The 14309-nt window shown below is 39.2% G+C and overlaps 4 protein-coding genes across 4 annotated transcripts; all 4 read right to left on the bottom strand.

Annotated features, from left to right (window-relative positions):
- Positions 1 to 141: 141 nt before the first annotated feature.
- LOC146503673 (claudin-8-like) lies at positions 142 to 2838 on the bottom strand. The gene has a single exon (XM_085184057.1). It carries the CDS (start codon positions 2693 to 2695, stop codon positions 1646 to 1648), a length of 1050 nt encoding a protein of 349 aa, XP_085040183.1. The 5' UTR covers positions 2696 to 2838; the 3' UTR covers positions 142 to 1645.
- Positions 2839 to 2937: 99 nt separating this feature from the next.
- cldn8.1 (claudin 8.1) lies at positions 2938 to 5377 on the bottom strand. Its single transcript, XM_085184060.1, has one exon. The coding sequence runs from the start codon at positions 5249 to 5251 to the stop codon at positions 4469 to 4471; it is 783 nt and encodes a 260-aa protein (XP_085040186.1). The 5' UTR covers positions 5252 to 5377; the 3' UTR covers positions 2938 to 4468.
- A 1615-nt stretch (positions 5378 to 6992) lies between these two features.
- Positions 6993 to 8040, bottom strand: cldn8.2 (claudin 8.2). The gene has a single exon (XM_085184058.1). It carries the CDS (start codon positions 7898 to 7900, stop codon positions 7013 to 7015), a length of 888 nt encoding a protein of 295 aa, XP_085040184.1. The 5' UTR covers positions 7901 to 8040; the 3' UTR covers positions 6993 to 7012.
- Positions 8041 to 8828: 788 nt separating this feature from the next.
- LOC146503670 (claudin-17-like) lies at positions 8829 to 11261 on the bottom strand. The gene has a single exon (XM_085184061.1). The coding sequence runs from the start codon at positions 10052 to 10054 to the stop codon at positions 9365 to 9367; it is 690 nt and encodes a 229-aa protein (XP_085040187.1). The 5' UTR covers positions 10055 to 11261; the 3' UTR covers positions 8829 to 9364.
- Positions 11262 to 14309: the final 3048 nt, after the last annotated feature.

The following is a 14309-nucleotide window of genomic DNA, read 5'->3' as shown; positions in this document are numbered from 1 at the left end:
TTATGGACATATTTTAACATGAGACTTCCAAAACTGATGATCAAAAAAAATCCCTTGTTGTGGCTGAACATCTGAATGGAGAACAAAAAGATACTGTTGCTTGGTTTTTGCTTTGCTTTAAGCTTAATCCTGGTTTTCTCCCCCCCTCCAATTTATTCCTATATTATGATATTTAGCTTCATAATATGTGTCTCTTCTTTATCTGGAGCTCGCCAACTTAAAAAACTGCACTGGAAAGATCTCTGGTGTCATCTAGTGGTGATATAATGTCAGTATCGATAATTTGTTTATCAGATTTGCATTGTGAGGAGATTTTAATTGCCAGCATATATTTAGTTTATACGAGCAGTACGTGATATAATTAATGTTGTTTATACAAAAGATATACAGTACACAGTTTAACACATTTATTACTCCACCACCTAATGCAAGGTTTATGCCAAAGATGCCCTAAATTAATAGTGCTGGTGATTAACAAAATAATTTCTTATGTTTCTGTAATGGTTAATCCACCACTGTGTGGAAGGTTTTTAATTAAGATAATATTTTAAAGCTAAAACATAACTATTTTTGTTTTATCGCTAAATTTTAAAATTCACTGATTTACAAAAAAGTAAATAATAATAATAATAAAGCACACAGTTTTTTATTAAGATGTTTAGAAATGCAAATTATTTGCTTGCTTGTTTTAGTGGTTGACTGTTATGCTCGATTAAGTTCTGATTTCTCAAATAAGTCCAATGTGCGGTTCACAAATTTGTGTGAACCACACTTGTCTTTAGTTTCAAACAATCTTTTGATACATATCTAAAATATTTTTAAAAAAAATATATAATATGCATGTCAAATTAATTTTTAGCAACTTTAATTTCTCATTGTTTTAGATTTTAATGTGGTTTGAGTTTTTAGTGAAGTAGTTTAGTTTAGTAAAGATTTAAAACAAGAAATTAGATCATTGCTTTTCTAAGAACATTTGCTTTTTTTTTTTTCTTTTACCATAAAATATGTCTTCCATAATCAAACTTGCTCAAAATGCAGAAAGAAGAATTCAACGGGCTTCTGGGACCTCACAGAGCATATACCCTTAATCTACCCTCACTGCTATCTCTGGAAAAAAAAAAGGTTTTCCCTCTGGGAAATATTAACAGTTTATGCACACCTATAGAGTGAAGTGTTGTATTTAAAAAAAAAAACAAAAAAAAAAACACCTGCCAGCTACTAACATTTGTAAATTAAAATGTGGTTTTACTGATCATTGCTAATCGAAATTACAGGCAAGCAATAATAATAACAAGTTATTTATATATCTGGCTGGTGGAAAACACATCATGATAGCAAAACACACACTGAGCCATCGTGATAACGATAACAATTCTAGAGGTTTTTGAACAAATGGCTGCAAAAGGTTGCAAAACATTAAGCTATAACTTTCCATCCTGGTGATTTCTACAGAGGTTAAATGGTTTACAAAGGCTCATCTTTGTGTATACTAATAACAATGGTTGTGTCCCATTTGATAAAAGCAGACATTTTTTCCACAGTGCAAAATATTTAAAACAGTTATTAACAGTACAAAAACTTTAAACACACCGTTTAGTATTATTCAGTATATGCATTAGGATTAAACTCAGTTGTGGATTTTTCCTTATATGTATACACCACGTCTCATCTCACTGTAAGGCACTGATTCAGCTCTTGATTCTTTATATGTTATGAAAATAGGAGTCTGTGGAACTGGATGGAAGCTGGACTGGTAGGACGTAGTGGGAACATAAGTGAGTGAATATGGTATGGTGTTCTGACTCAGGTATAAGGAGTTCTCTGGAGCATACAAGTTTCCACTGTGGTTAGAGCTCTGCACTGAGGGGTGATGAGACATACTGCCTTGATATAGCAGTGATGCGTTTTCCTGAGGAGTCGGATTATAGACAACAGGTGGGTTTAATACTGTTCCATTGTTTGTCCTTACTGGAATGACAGTTTGCAGTGGCATTGCAGCGTTTTGTCCAATGGAACCAGTCGATCGAAGGCTGGACAGGGGATGATAATTCATCAGAGCTGGCCTATTGGGCGTTGGCTTATAAGTAAGTAAGTTTGGTGGCTGATACATATCAAACGAGCCTTTGCTTTTGGGCAAACGGCGGCAGACAAACAACAAGGATGAGGCGAAAAGCACAGCACCTGTCACCCATCCGATGTAAAGAGCCTCTCCTAGCTCTCTTCTCTGGGCATCAATCAGCAAAGGATTGTAAAAATCTGTAATGATAACATGACCTGTCCACGACACGGGGATAAAGACACAGATGCACGCCATGAACTGCATAACCCCTGCAACCATCAATATAATGGTCTTAGCCCAATCATTACCCCGAATACAGGACACACATCGCATTCCTGCCAGAGCCACAAGAAGCCCCACCGCTGACGAGGCCACAGCAGAGCACATCAGACCCCTGGCAGCCTGTAATTCAGGGGGCAGATACAGCAGGGAGTCATAAACCTTACATTGCATTCTGATGTTGGCTTGTCTGTAGCAGTTCATCCATAGGCCTTCCCAGCGGGTTTCCATCACAATTATGTTTTCTCCGATGAACGCGGTCACCTTCCACATGGGCAACCCCGTGGTAGCCGAGGCACCGATCAAGCCAACCAAGCCCACGCATATTGCAGCTAGCTCTGAAGCACCTTGAATCATGGTTCAATTTCCAAAGCTCCAGTTGTGGTTAAATCCAGAATTAGAATGGCTCTAATCCACAACATTTGCTTGCTGTATGAGACAGTTTGTTATGGGTAAGATTTCCTGCATTCACCTGATTGGTTTAGAGGGATGAGGGTAGGAGGAGGTCTGCTTATTTTGTGTTTATGGTTCTCAGATGATAGGGGTCAGTCATTACTTTCTCCAACACTGTACACACAAAACAAGACAACACCAAGCACTATTTTTTATTTTAATTTTAATTATTTGCCATGTTTTCTTACTCTTTATATGCGGTACAACCCAGAAGCAAACATTAATATGTGGTACAGTTTAGTACAGCGCATGTAGTTCTTGTATTGCCCACAGGGGGGCAGAGATGACCTTAGAGGATAGTGAAATGAGGGGGATCTCACATAACACAGGCCAAATATAGTTTGTTCTAGATAGTTACAGTTTAGATGTCTAAGTTTAAATTATGTATAGAACTTGTCAACATGTATTCATTATGGCTTCAGAAATTATTGCGTAAAACCTCAAGCAACAATAAACACTACATTGTCCTTACGTCACAAATATTTGCGTTACCCAACAGCAGTGACATTACTGTTTTATTTTGAAGTTCAAGTTGTATAGTTTACATTTGAACTTACTAAAACTGAAAATAAGCGACCTGTTTGATTAAGAAGTCGTATTCTATTGAACAGAGACAGAAATGTTTAACACAGTCTGCTTGGTTTTCTATTCAAAGTGACTTGCAAATTTGGATCATATGATTATGCCGTTGTCTCACTGCTTTCTTTGTAACTATCTGGCTATGCTGCCACACCTTAAGCAAGTAGCTTTAATCCAGTATCTTGTTTTTATGTAACTATTTCCTCTTTACCCGGCCATCTTAAACAGATTCAGGATTTTTTTTGGTTAAGCAAACACCATAAACATCCTAGTTTTGGAGGTATTTAGATAGATGGCATTTACTTTCCAGTGAAATTCTCATAATGAAAAAATGAAAACTGTTTCTTCTTTTCATTTCACACATGAAGCGTTATGTGTTTGTTGGTCTTTTCTAGTACTGCTTCTACACCTGCCATCGTTTAGTTTTTACTTTTGATTTGAATACTAGTTGAAACTGATTAGTAGCGATTAACAAAAAAAAGAAAGAAGAAGAAACAGAAGACTGTGACAATGTGACAATGAGAGACTATTTGTGCCACAGAGATGAGTTTGAGCTGTTTCTTTTCTTTTCTTTTTTAGCAGCACAGCTCAGACACAGCTCATGTTTAAAGTTAAGAAATATTTTTTGAAATGTCTAAAGCTTTAACCCTCTCAAGGCAGGCGTTGCAGATTTGCAACAGTTAAAAGCTAACAACCTGATTACCCCACATGCATATCTTATGAGGTTTTTTTTACTCAGAAGTACCACTGCAGGTATTCTTTTGTGCATTAGCAACAAAAACTTAATTTGAGCCTGAGAGGGTTAAATGTAGTTACAACTACTCTTGTTTTTCAGAGATGACATGTCCCATTAACAAAGTGCATGTTTTACAGTAAGTCAACTTTTTAATAATTTTCAGTGGTTAAAGATTGAATTCAATTGTTATATACAGCATAAATGTACACAATTTTTAAGCATTTGTATAAAATATAAGGCTGTTAGTATAAAATTGAATTAATACACATAACGCAGTAGAAATGGTGTATTGGTTCACACACATTTTCTCTTAAACCTGAAATGCATAGTTTCCGATCAATTAAAAAAATAAAAATAAGTGTTTACAGAAACGCGACCCCACTGTGTGCACTGTGTACAGAGGGATATCTGGACTGGTAACTGTAGATAGATGATGGGTATCTTGATAGCATTGGCTGAGATCGTGGTTGGGGAAGCGTCATCAGTTGTTGAGGCTGTAGAGGCCGTAGTGGCTGTTGAGGGTAGACTGAATAGTCTGAGGCCTTGGAGTATAGGTACCGCTCTGAATCTTTGTCATCCGACTGTATATTACAGCAAATAAAAATGCATCCTCCAGCAAACAAGAAAGCCGAAGTTACCCAGCCAATGTAGAGAGCTGCTCCAAGCTCTCTCCGCTGGGCATCGATCAGCAAGGGGTTGTAGAAGTTGGTGATGATGACGTGACCTGTCCAGGAGACGGGGATGAGGACACAGAAGCAACCCAATATGATCATGCTACCAGCAATGATGAGAACCAGCCGCTTAGCTCGATCATTGTTTTGGATGCACGATGTGCACTGCATGCCTATCAGACTGATCAGCACACCAAGACCACTCAGTGCCAGAGAGCAGCACATCAGCCCCCTAGCCGCCTGCAGGTCAGGAGTCAGGGCCAGGAGAGAGTCGTACACTTTACACTGCATCCTGAAGCTTGCCTGTTGGTAGCAATTCATCCACAAGCCCTCAAACAGAGTCTCAAACACGATGATATTGTCTCCAATGAAGGCTGTGACGCGCCACATAGGCATTCCTGTAGTTGCTGCTGCCCCGATCAGCCCGATTAGGGATACTAAAAGACCCACAATCTCCAGTGCTGAGTTTGCCATCCTGTTCTTCACTTACTCATCCAAGCTCAGAAGAGCAATAGTGTGCAGACACAGTGTGACTGCTGTAGGAAGCAGTAGGTTTTCTCTGTGGAGTGGCTTTGCATCCCGATGGAGGAGGAGCAGGTTCATGTTCACCTGTACACCCTCCTCCCTGTGGACATAACACCAGAATGGGAGGTAGTGGGAATTGTGACACGTTGCTAGGAAACTGAATCCATTGGGCCTTTAATTCTTTGTACAGCAACCCAGTAGCTGCTCTAAGCTTCCCCCTTTGTTTACTCAGAAGTCTCAGTTTACATTCTCGGACTTCGATTTAAAAGAAGACAAAACGACGAGGTGTTTCTTAACAATGGGGGCATGTTCAGAATCGTCAAGTGTATCACTGGTAAACATACTCTGTTAATGTATTACCAGTTATAGTTACAGATCAAAAATCAGTTCTGATTCACTTCCTGTTTATTACTTCATCTTTATTTTTAATCATTTACTGCTATTGTGGAAGGTCTCATGGTACATGGGCATGTAGGGGAACTGGAGACACAAAATAACAGCAATGGACAAAACTCTTTGTCCCCCATTTTTGTAAAGCACACTGTTAAAGACAGGAACAGCAGACAAGACAAACAGTGGGTCGGGGGAAGTCTGCCTCTGTGTGTGTATATGAAAGATATGAGAGATGTGCAGTTTTAACAGAATATGAGTAGTAGTAGAACGGCGGGGGAAAAAAGAACAAATTATGACAAATATTCAACATTTTTTTTATACATTTGATAAGTACATTTTAGAAGTACGTGTGTGTGTGCGTTTGTATTTTTTTTTAAAATATTCTTATATATTTTGGTTTGCTTTAAGGGTCTCACATGTTACACATGTATGACTGTCAGTACTGGATATCTTGTCTGGGTCTCTTATGTCACTGCTCTCAGGTGGTAAAAAAAAAAAAAGCAACCAATTCCTGTTTGGTTGAAATAAAGTCACCTGGTAGGTTTGTACAGTGGGTGGATCTGTGTAAACAGCCTGGTTTTACCAGTTTAGGCACATTTCCACACACTACAATAGAAATGACATATATTTCCATTTGCTCACTAGTGAGTGAAGAAAGTGCAGTTTCAGTTGGAGGTTTTGGAAATTTACAACAAATTTAAGATCATTTGGCAGCGCTGAAACACTGCTTACATTATAACGCACCTTTAACTTCTTGATCAGCTATGTACTGTTGTGTTAGACATTGGGGAAAAAATACAACAAGATTCTCTTTTACAAGCCATTTACTTTATTAGGAAAAAAACAAATCTGGCCAGATATTTTGGCCAGCATTTTGGAAAAAACGTGTATGTAATATTTTAATTTATAACAGTGTTGAAAACAAATCACTGGTTTACAATCTGAAAAAAGGGCCTAGTTGACAATTTGTTCTTGGAGAGCAAGTCAGAAACTGTAAAGAACGCAATATCAACATGCAATTGTTGTAACATTAACAGATGTAATAGATTACACATACTGTGCTAGAATATAATTTAGTGTGAATTAAGCAAAAGGGTTAAAAAAAAAAACCCAAACAAGGAATATAGAAATCCAGCAGTTTGTCAGCATCGAAACACATTCAAGTCCATAATGATTCGGAGTATTTGCAGTACACTTTGATAAGTAAAGAAATATCTGGTTGTTTCAAGTGAACGACAGTTAATCAGTTCTCCTCATCAAATGAGCCAAATTTTGGCAAGTTTATTTAAAAAAAAAAAAAAAAAAGTCCAAAAATCTTTAGTATTGACTTGGAGTGTATATCACAGATCCTGGTGGGGCTGCAGAGTAAGCAGGCTGGTAGGTGTATGCTGGCTGGTAGGTGTATGCTGGCTGGTTGGTGTATGCGGGTTGGTAGAAGCTTCCTGTGGGGTTGTATTGAAACCTCTCATCTGGATCTTGGGTGCGGGGAGCATGGCGGCAAAGCAGGATCACTCCGGCACTGAAAAGCAACGCTGAAGTCACCCAGCCAATGTAAAGGGCCTCCCCGAGCTCTCTACGCTGGGCATCGATCAGTAGAGGGTTGTAAAAATCTTGGATGATGACATGGGCAGTCCAGGACACGGGAATTATGGTTGTAAGGCAACCCATGAGGAACAGGCAGCCACCAGCCACAAGAACAATATGCTTGGTACGAGCCCGGTGGTCCACCACTTTTGTGCATTTCATCCCCACTGCTGAAACAATAAGGGCGAAGGTTGTCAGAGCCACAGAGCTGCACATCAGACCCCTGGCAGCCTGGAGATCAGGAGGCAGAAACAGCAGGGAATCGTACACTTTACATTGCATTCTGATGTTGGCTTGTCTGTAGCAGTTCATCCACAAACCCTCCCAGCGGGTCTCCATGACAATAATGTTCTCCTCAATAAAGGCTGTTACCTTCCACATCGGCAGGCCCGTCACAGCGGCAACGCCAATTAGTCCAATGAATCCAATGATGAGAGCTATTACCTCACAGCAGATAGCATTTCGTTGCTTCCGTTTTTGAATTTTATTCTTTTCCTCATATACAGAGTCCCCATACTCTCCGTACTCTCCATTTGTCAGCGCCGGTTTCCCATCGTAGTAACTGCCAACATAAGATTGAGGTGGCTTGCTGTAGCCACTGTAAGCAGTGTAAGTGGCCATTCCGGTTAACACAGAAAGCTTAATCCCAACCTTCTGGTGCACTTATACAGCTGAAGAGAAAAATCTGAGGAGAACAACAAGTTGAGGAACTTATACACCCACAAAAACTATGCTAATGATGCAATGCAGCCTTACTGGTTAAGCTGCTTCAGAGCCATCAGATAAATGGCGAGACACAAAGGAGTGCTGCTTGTTTTGAATACCTCCAGTGCTAAGGATCAGTCGTTAGTTTTTAGTTATTAAAAATCACTAAATCTTGTTACCACAGTAACAACAAGGTTTAATCAACATCATATTTAAAAAAAAATCAAGCAAAAAAAGTCAAAGTTAATGAAAAGTATGTAACATATTTTTTAATACTACACGGAAATACTTTTTAGAGAACATTTAGCATAGGGAAAATGTATTGTGAACATACGATGTAATATCTCAGTACTATTACATGTGCTAACTTAAAATTAACTAATGCAATGTGTGGCCAGTTTTATCATTTGAAAGGATTTGCCAGATAAAAAAGACTTGCTATAAATGTTGAAAAAATGAATAAAACTAATATAACAACTGTAGCATCCAACTACACTAATGGGCGTAGGAAACGACTCCATCTCACAAACAGAAAGCTGATGGGTGGATGATCACAGATGTGAAACGCACTGCTTCTCTACACGTAAGACGAGCTGATGAAAAGGTGTCGCACACAGAAACCTGAAGGGGAGGGCCTTTTGTCATTATCACACGAGGTCGTTCCCTTGTTGCAGCCACGGAAACATTTTAGTTTCTGTTCTGTCAAATGTGAAAATGAGGCACTTCTTCATTGGCTGTTTTCACTTTTCCACTTTAGGTTTTTAGTACAAGAAAAATACCTGAATAGAGTATTTGCTTTCCACAAAAAAGTAGAAATTCTATGAATTGAATCACACAAACAAACTGAATTAAAGATTTTAATAAATTATCTGTTCACTTGGTTGGCGGGATTATTAGATCATGAAATATAATGAAATAAGACAGTGAAGCAGTTGCATTTGTCATGTCTCAGATGAGAAATTCATCATTAAGCACAACAAAAATGACTTAAATAAATACAGAAAATACAGACTTGCAGCCAAAAAAGTACTTAAAAACAGTGATGACATTCTCAGGGTCATTGGAGTAAGAGCTGCATTAAGATTGAAGTTGATCGGTGATAGCCACTGCAAGCGGTGTATTGTTGATCAGTGATAATATAGATTTGCCAAAAATTATATTACTTTAAACACAGGCACTGTTGTTTATTCATGTACAGCATATTAACAAAATATTTTTGCTGCATCTGCACACCAAACAGTGCAGACAAGACAAATGCATAATACAATAGAACATGGTTACATGATTGATTTAAATATATCATTGCAAATAAAACACATGTTGCTCATAAATATATGGAGAGCCATCTAATATGCAATTAGTACACTGCAGTACAGTTATTTACACATATTCCTGATTTGTATGAAAACTAGATTTCGCTCTCGAAAAGTCAACACTGTCCGCCTTCTGTTCATTCCTTTCCACTATATGATATGCTTCAATGTAGCGCTGATCTTCCTTTGCACTGCGTTTGCTGTACCTAAACAGCACAATGATCCCGGTGATTAGCAAAACACCAGAAGTAGCCCAGCCAATGAAGAGGGACAATCCCAGCTCCCGCTTCTGAGCATCCAGCGTTATCGGGTTATAGAAGTTACTGATGACAGTATGGGCCACCCAGCTTACGGGGATGAGTGTGGTCAAAAAGGAAAGTAGAAACAGACTCCCTCCTAATGCATAAATGATATTCTTACTCTTTAAATTGTCACCACAACAGCTGCTCTTCTGGATCCCGAATCCTGTGAGCAACAACGAGATGAAAGCCAGGACTACGGAGACACACATGAGCCCCCTCGCTGCCTGCAGCTCTGGTGGGAGAATTAACAGCGAGTCATACACCTTGCACTGGATGTTGATGTTAGCCTGTCGGTAGCAGTTCATCCACAAGCCCTCCAAGAGCTCCTCCATGACGATGATGTTGGCACCGATGAAGGCAGAAACCCTCCAATGGGGCAGACAAGTGGTGACTATTGTCCCACATAAGCCCAGGGCGCCCAGGACCAGTGCTAAAATCTCAGATTTTGCTTGCATCGTTAAGAAGGATAAAGTTTCGTCTCTCGTCTCTTGTCTAATGAAAACACTGCCCAGTGCACCTCTTTTACAAAGCTTTAAATCTGTGATGCTATCAGCATTCCTGTAATGTTATCATACTGGTTTCGGTTTATCAGATTGCTTACTATACAGTGGCAGCTTGTAAAATTCTTATAAGATTGGTTTGGGTCCTATTATGTTATAAAAATATCCAAAGGCCACCCAAACAAAGCCTGGAGTAACTAGACTAAGTATTACAAGTAATACAAGCCTTGAAGTGAACAGCAATGAATTAGCCTGTTGAATATTGAAAAAAATCCAAGAAATAAATTATGTTTAGTCATCCTCAGAAGCAACACATTCACTGTTTTCAATGCAAGCCCACATACAGATGATTACATACAGATGGTCTCATTTCCCTGCAACAAGAGCTCACATTCAAAGCTACATTCTTTTGTGTGTATAATACATCAGATGTAAGCAAAATGATCTGTTGTGGCCATTGAACTCGGTATTATTTACCACCTGTGATTGAAAGTATAGATTAATTTGTTTGTAGAAGGACGCTTTCTAGACATTTAAGTCGATTTTGTTTTCCTGAATCGTGCCAGGTATTTGGATACCTTTAGAGCACAACACTGGTCAATCAGTGGTCACTGATTGTGCATCACTGCTGAGTTTTCATGTGATCAGATACTGTGAGTTCTGAGACACTTTAATCAAGCCTTTATTATGCTGTCAATAAGTTAGTAAAAATAATTTTCATTTAATTTAACTAAAATTGCAATTTGTCTTGCTTTACCTAAAGACTGAAAATCTTCTAAACATTACAACGGAGATTGTCTGTCTGATTTCAGGTAAAGAGGGAAAAAAACAGCAGGGAATTACAAGGTGAAAAAGCCACTCCTTTATTTAAACCTGGTCTAGGACGTGCAACGCCCTGCTGCTCACCTTGTTTCTGAGAAGCAGGTGAGACAAAGAATGACAGAGAGAGAGATGTAACAGGAGAGGTCATAAAACAGGAACAGAAACTGCAAAACCTGCTGGACAGGTTTGCTGAGTGATACCATCATCACATCCTCGCCTACTTTGAATGTAAACATGTATCCTCGTAGGGAGAAACCTGCAGCAGTGAAGAAACCTATGTTGTAGTGTGTATTCACAGCTGTGAATTTTGATTTTAGATCAATTTTAATTAAAAAAAAGGTATATAGATTATATATAGAAAATATAGATTCAACTCAGATAAAATGGTACAAGATTGTAGATGCAGTGTGGCACCTGTTGAATGTAAATATGACTACACATTCCAGGAAGAAGGCTGATAATTCTTTTACTGTTTCAACTGAAATGAGTTAGTCTTTAAATTTGGTAAAACAGTTACTAGAGTAATCATTCTCATAAAGCTAAATAAGATGGCTTATGGTTTCTTGTGTATAGATTATAAGATGGAAAAAAAAAACTATAACTAAATTAGAAAAATCTGTGATAAATTTAAAATCTCAGTGTTTGTGAGCATTAACCTCTCAGCATTTTCTGCATTTCATTATGGTTAAAAACATGTGAACTCCCTTGTTCTACAGTATAGTACCATATAAACTGCAGTTGCATAATATTACTATTACTCCTAATATTTTTATTATTACTAAAAATAATAAAACAAATTAACCAATGTGCATACAGCAAAATATTTTTTTCAGGAACATCAGAACTAAAACACACAGGCTTGACACCAGTACTGAGCCTCCAAGTAAGCACTGGCACATAAACATCACACGAAACAACCGCATACGTCAGAGTGGAAAACGGGTGCTTGCTTGGAGATGTTAAGTGTTATACATAAGTGGTGTATACAGTTTTCTTTTACCCCAAAAGTGCTAATTTGTTAAATTTAGAAATATTAGTTCTTACTTAGATTACTCTAGAAACTTAGTTTAGTCTGCCTCTGGATGTTACACATAAAGCAGGTTCAGTGGATACCTAATCCGCAGCACCACCTGCTGATTTCTTTCGTTAGTCGTTAGTCCATAAGTATTTGGAAAAGTGCACGACGTAATTTGTTTGTACTTCTGCTTCTTCTTTTTTTTAAACTTTATATGCAAAATGTAGTGCTGAGAAAAATTATTCTAGTGTAGAAAACCTCTCCAAGCTCCCTATGCTTGGCATTGATCAGCATTGGGTTGTAAAAATCTGATAACGTGACCTTTCGATGATCGAGGGATAAGGAACCTAATGCAGCTCATTAGAATGATGAGGACCAACTGGTTAGCTTGCTGATTGTTTCAGATGCATGATGTCCACTGCAGACTCATTTGACTGAGCAGCAGGAGGCTAACCAATGCCAGAGAGCAGCACGTCAGCCCCCTTGCTGGCTGCAGGTCAGGAGTCAGGGCCAGGAGAGAAACATACACCTCACACTGCATCCTGAAGTTTGGGTGTCAGTAGCAGGAGCCACTGAAAGCAGGAAGCTTTCTGATCTTGCTAGCAATTACCAGCATTCAAATGCCGCATGAATAAACAGTGTACATTAGAGTGAGAAGCAGGCACCTCTTTAGGGATGTTAAGCATTATCCACTGTTTGGTGAACTACTTCAAATGAAGTCTTGCAATCTAAGTGTGAGCGATTAGGGAAGGACAAGACCAGTAGCGGTTTTAGATACGGGCGACACGGGCGGTTGCCCGGGGCGGCATCGTGGTGGGGGGCGGCATCACGAGAATCGGTAAAAAAAAAAAAAAATTGCTCGTACTCATGCTGCCCCGACATCAGCCAGCGCATACTGGGAATGGCATAGGTTTTCTATCGCCCATGGGAGTAAGGGCGCCCTCCGTTTGCGAGGTGCGCCTGCTGCTTGCGGCACAGGGAGGAGAGGGCGGGGCGGCGGGGGATTCTCTGGCTGGCTGGAGCAGTAAAAATTACCAACTCGCAAAATAAAGCAAAATAAAACAAAATAAAAACAAACAGCAAACACGAAAACACCAGACATCATCATACAGACTTATAATTTGCACCGATGTTTTTTCAAAATTCTATACGCGAAAAGTGAGCGCGAGAGCCCTCGGTGCGCCTGCTCGCTGCTGAAGTCAAAGTAAACTTTATTGTCATCTCCGCTGCATACAGTCCAGTATATAGAGAGACGAGACGACGAGGCTCCAGTTACAGCAGTGCAAGTAAACAAACAATAAATATTTAAGAGTAAAACAAATAAATATGCACTTTAGGACTCGGGGTGAAGGGATCAATAACAATTTAAAATGTATATTTTATATTTTGTTTATTTAAAGTCTCACACACAACCCGTTTTTAAAGTTTAAAAAAAGAGAAAAGAAGAGGAGTGTAGCGACTTCCACAGTCGCTAGAGGCTGGGGAGGGAGCCTGCCTATTTGCCTGACACGCTGTCAACTTTACGCAATAATGCGAGAGGTGTAATTGCTTGCTTGTTTATTAAAGTGCTTGAAAAGTTTACAGAGCAATGTTATCGGCTCGCGATTCAAACTCTTAAAACATCACAGGCTCTAATGCAACAAGGGGAAACTCGTTGTGCTGCGGTCAACAAAAACTATGGCTACCCAGCCCCCCTCTCTGTCAAAATCAAACCAGTGAAAGACAGACTGACAACGCCCTCTTAATGTCACCGCTAGCACCCACGTGACTCCCGTTACACATCACCATAGCAACCAAACAAATGAAAACCCAGTGATCATTAAAATTCAATACATTTAATTATCACTCCTACAAGGAGAAACGAGAAAAAGATACAGGTAAGCAGATGTGTCATTGGATAATGGCAGGTCATCCTGAAACAATCAGAATCAGAATCAGAATACTTTATTAATCCCTAAGGAAATTATGTGGGTTACAGTTCCTCCAAGAAGAAATGGTAAAAAGTAACAGTAACAGACTAAACTCCAAACAATATATACAATAATATAATATTAATTAGTCAGTGTCAATTGTTGATTTGTCCCGTTCACATTGTATGACGAAGTATGATGTCTGTTTAGTAGCCGTTTGCATACTATGCATACTCTCTCCCTCTTCGTGTGTGTGTGTGTGGGGGGGGGGGGGGGGGGGGGGGGGGCGCCAGAGGGGGTGTTCGCCCAGGGCGCCTAACAGGCTAGGACCGCCACTGGACAAGACAGTTATTTCTTATCTATTCTGTTTTATAAGAAATATTGCATAGTTTAAGATTCCAAATGTTCTGTGCTATCCATAAAACACGGTGCAGAACCATATTTTAAGCCTTAATACCAAGCT

Source organism: Neolamprologus multifasciatus, chromosome 14 (assembly GCF_963576455.1).
Source record: "Neolamprologus multifasciatus chromosome 14, fNeoMul1.2, whole genome shotgun sequence".
NCBI classification, from domain to species: Eukaryota; Metazoa; Chordata; class Actinopteri; order Cichliformes; family Cichlidae; genus Neolamprologus; species Neolamprologus multifasciatus.
This window is presented reverse-complemented; position numbering and strand designations above follow the sequence as displayed.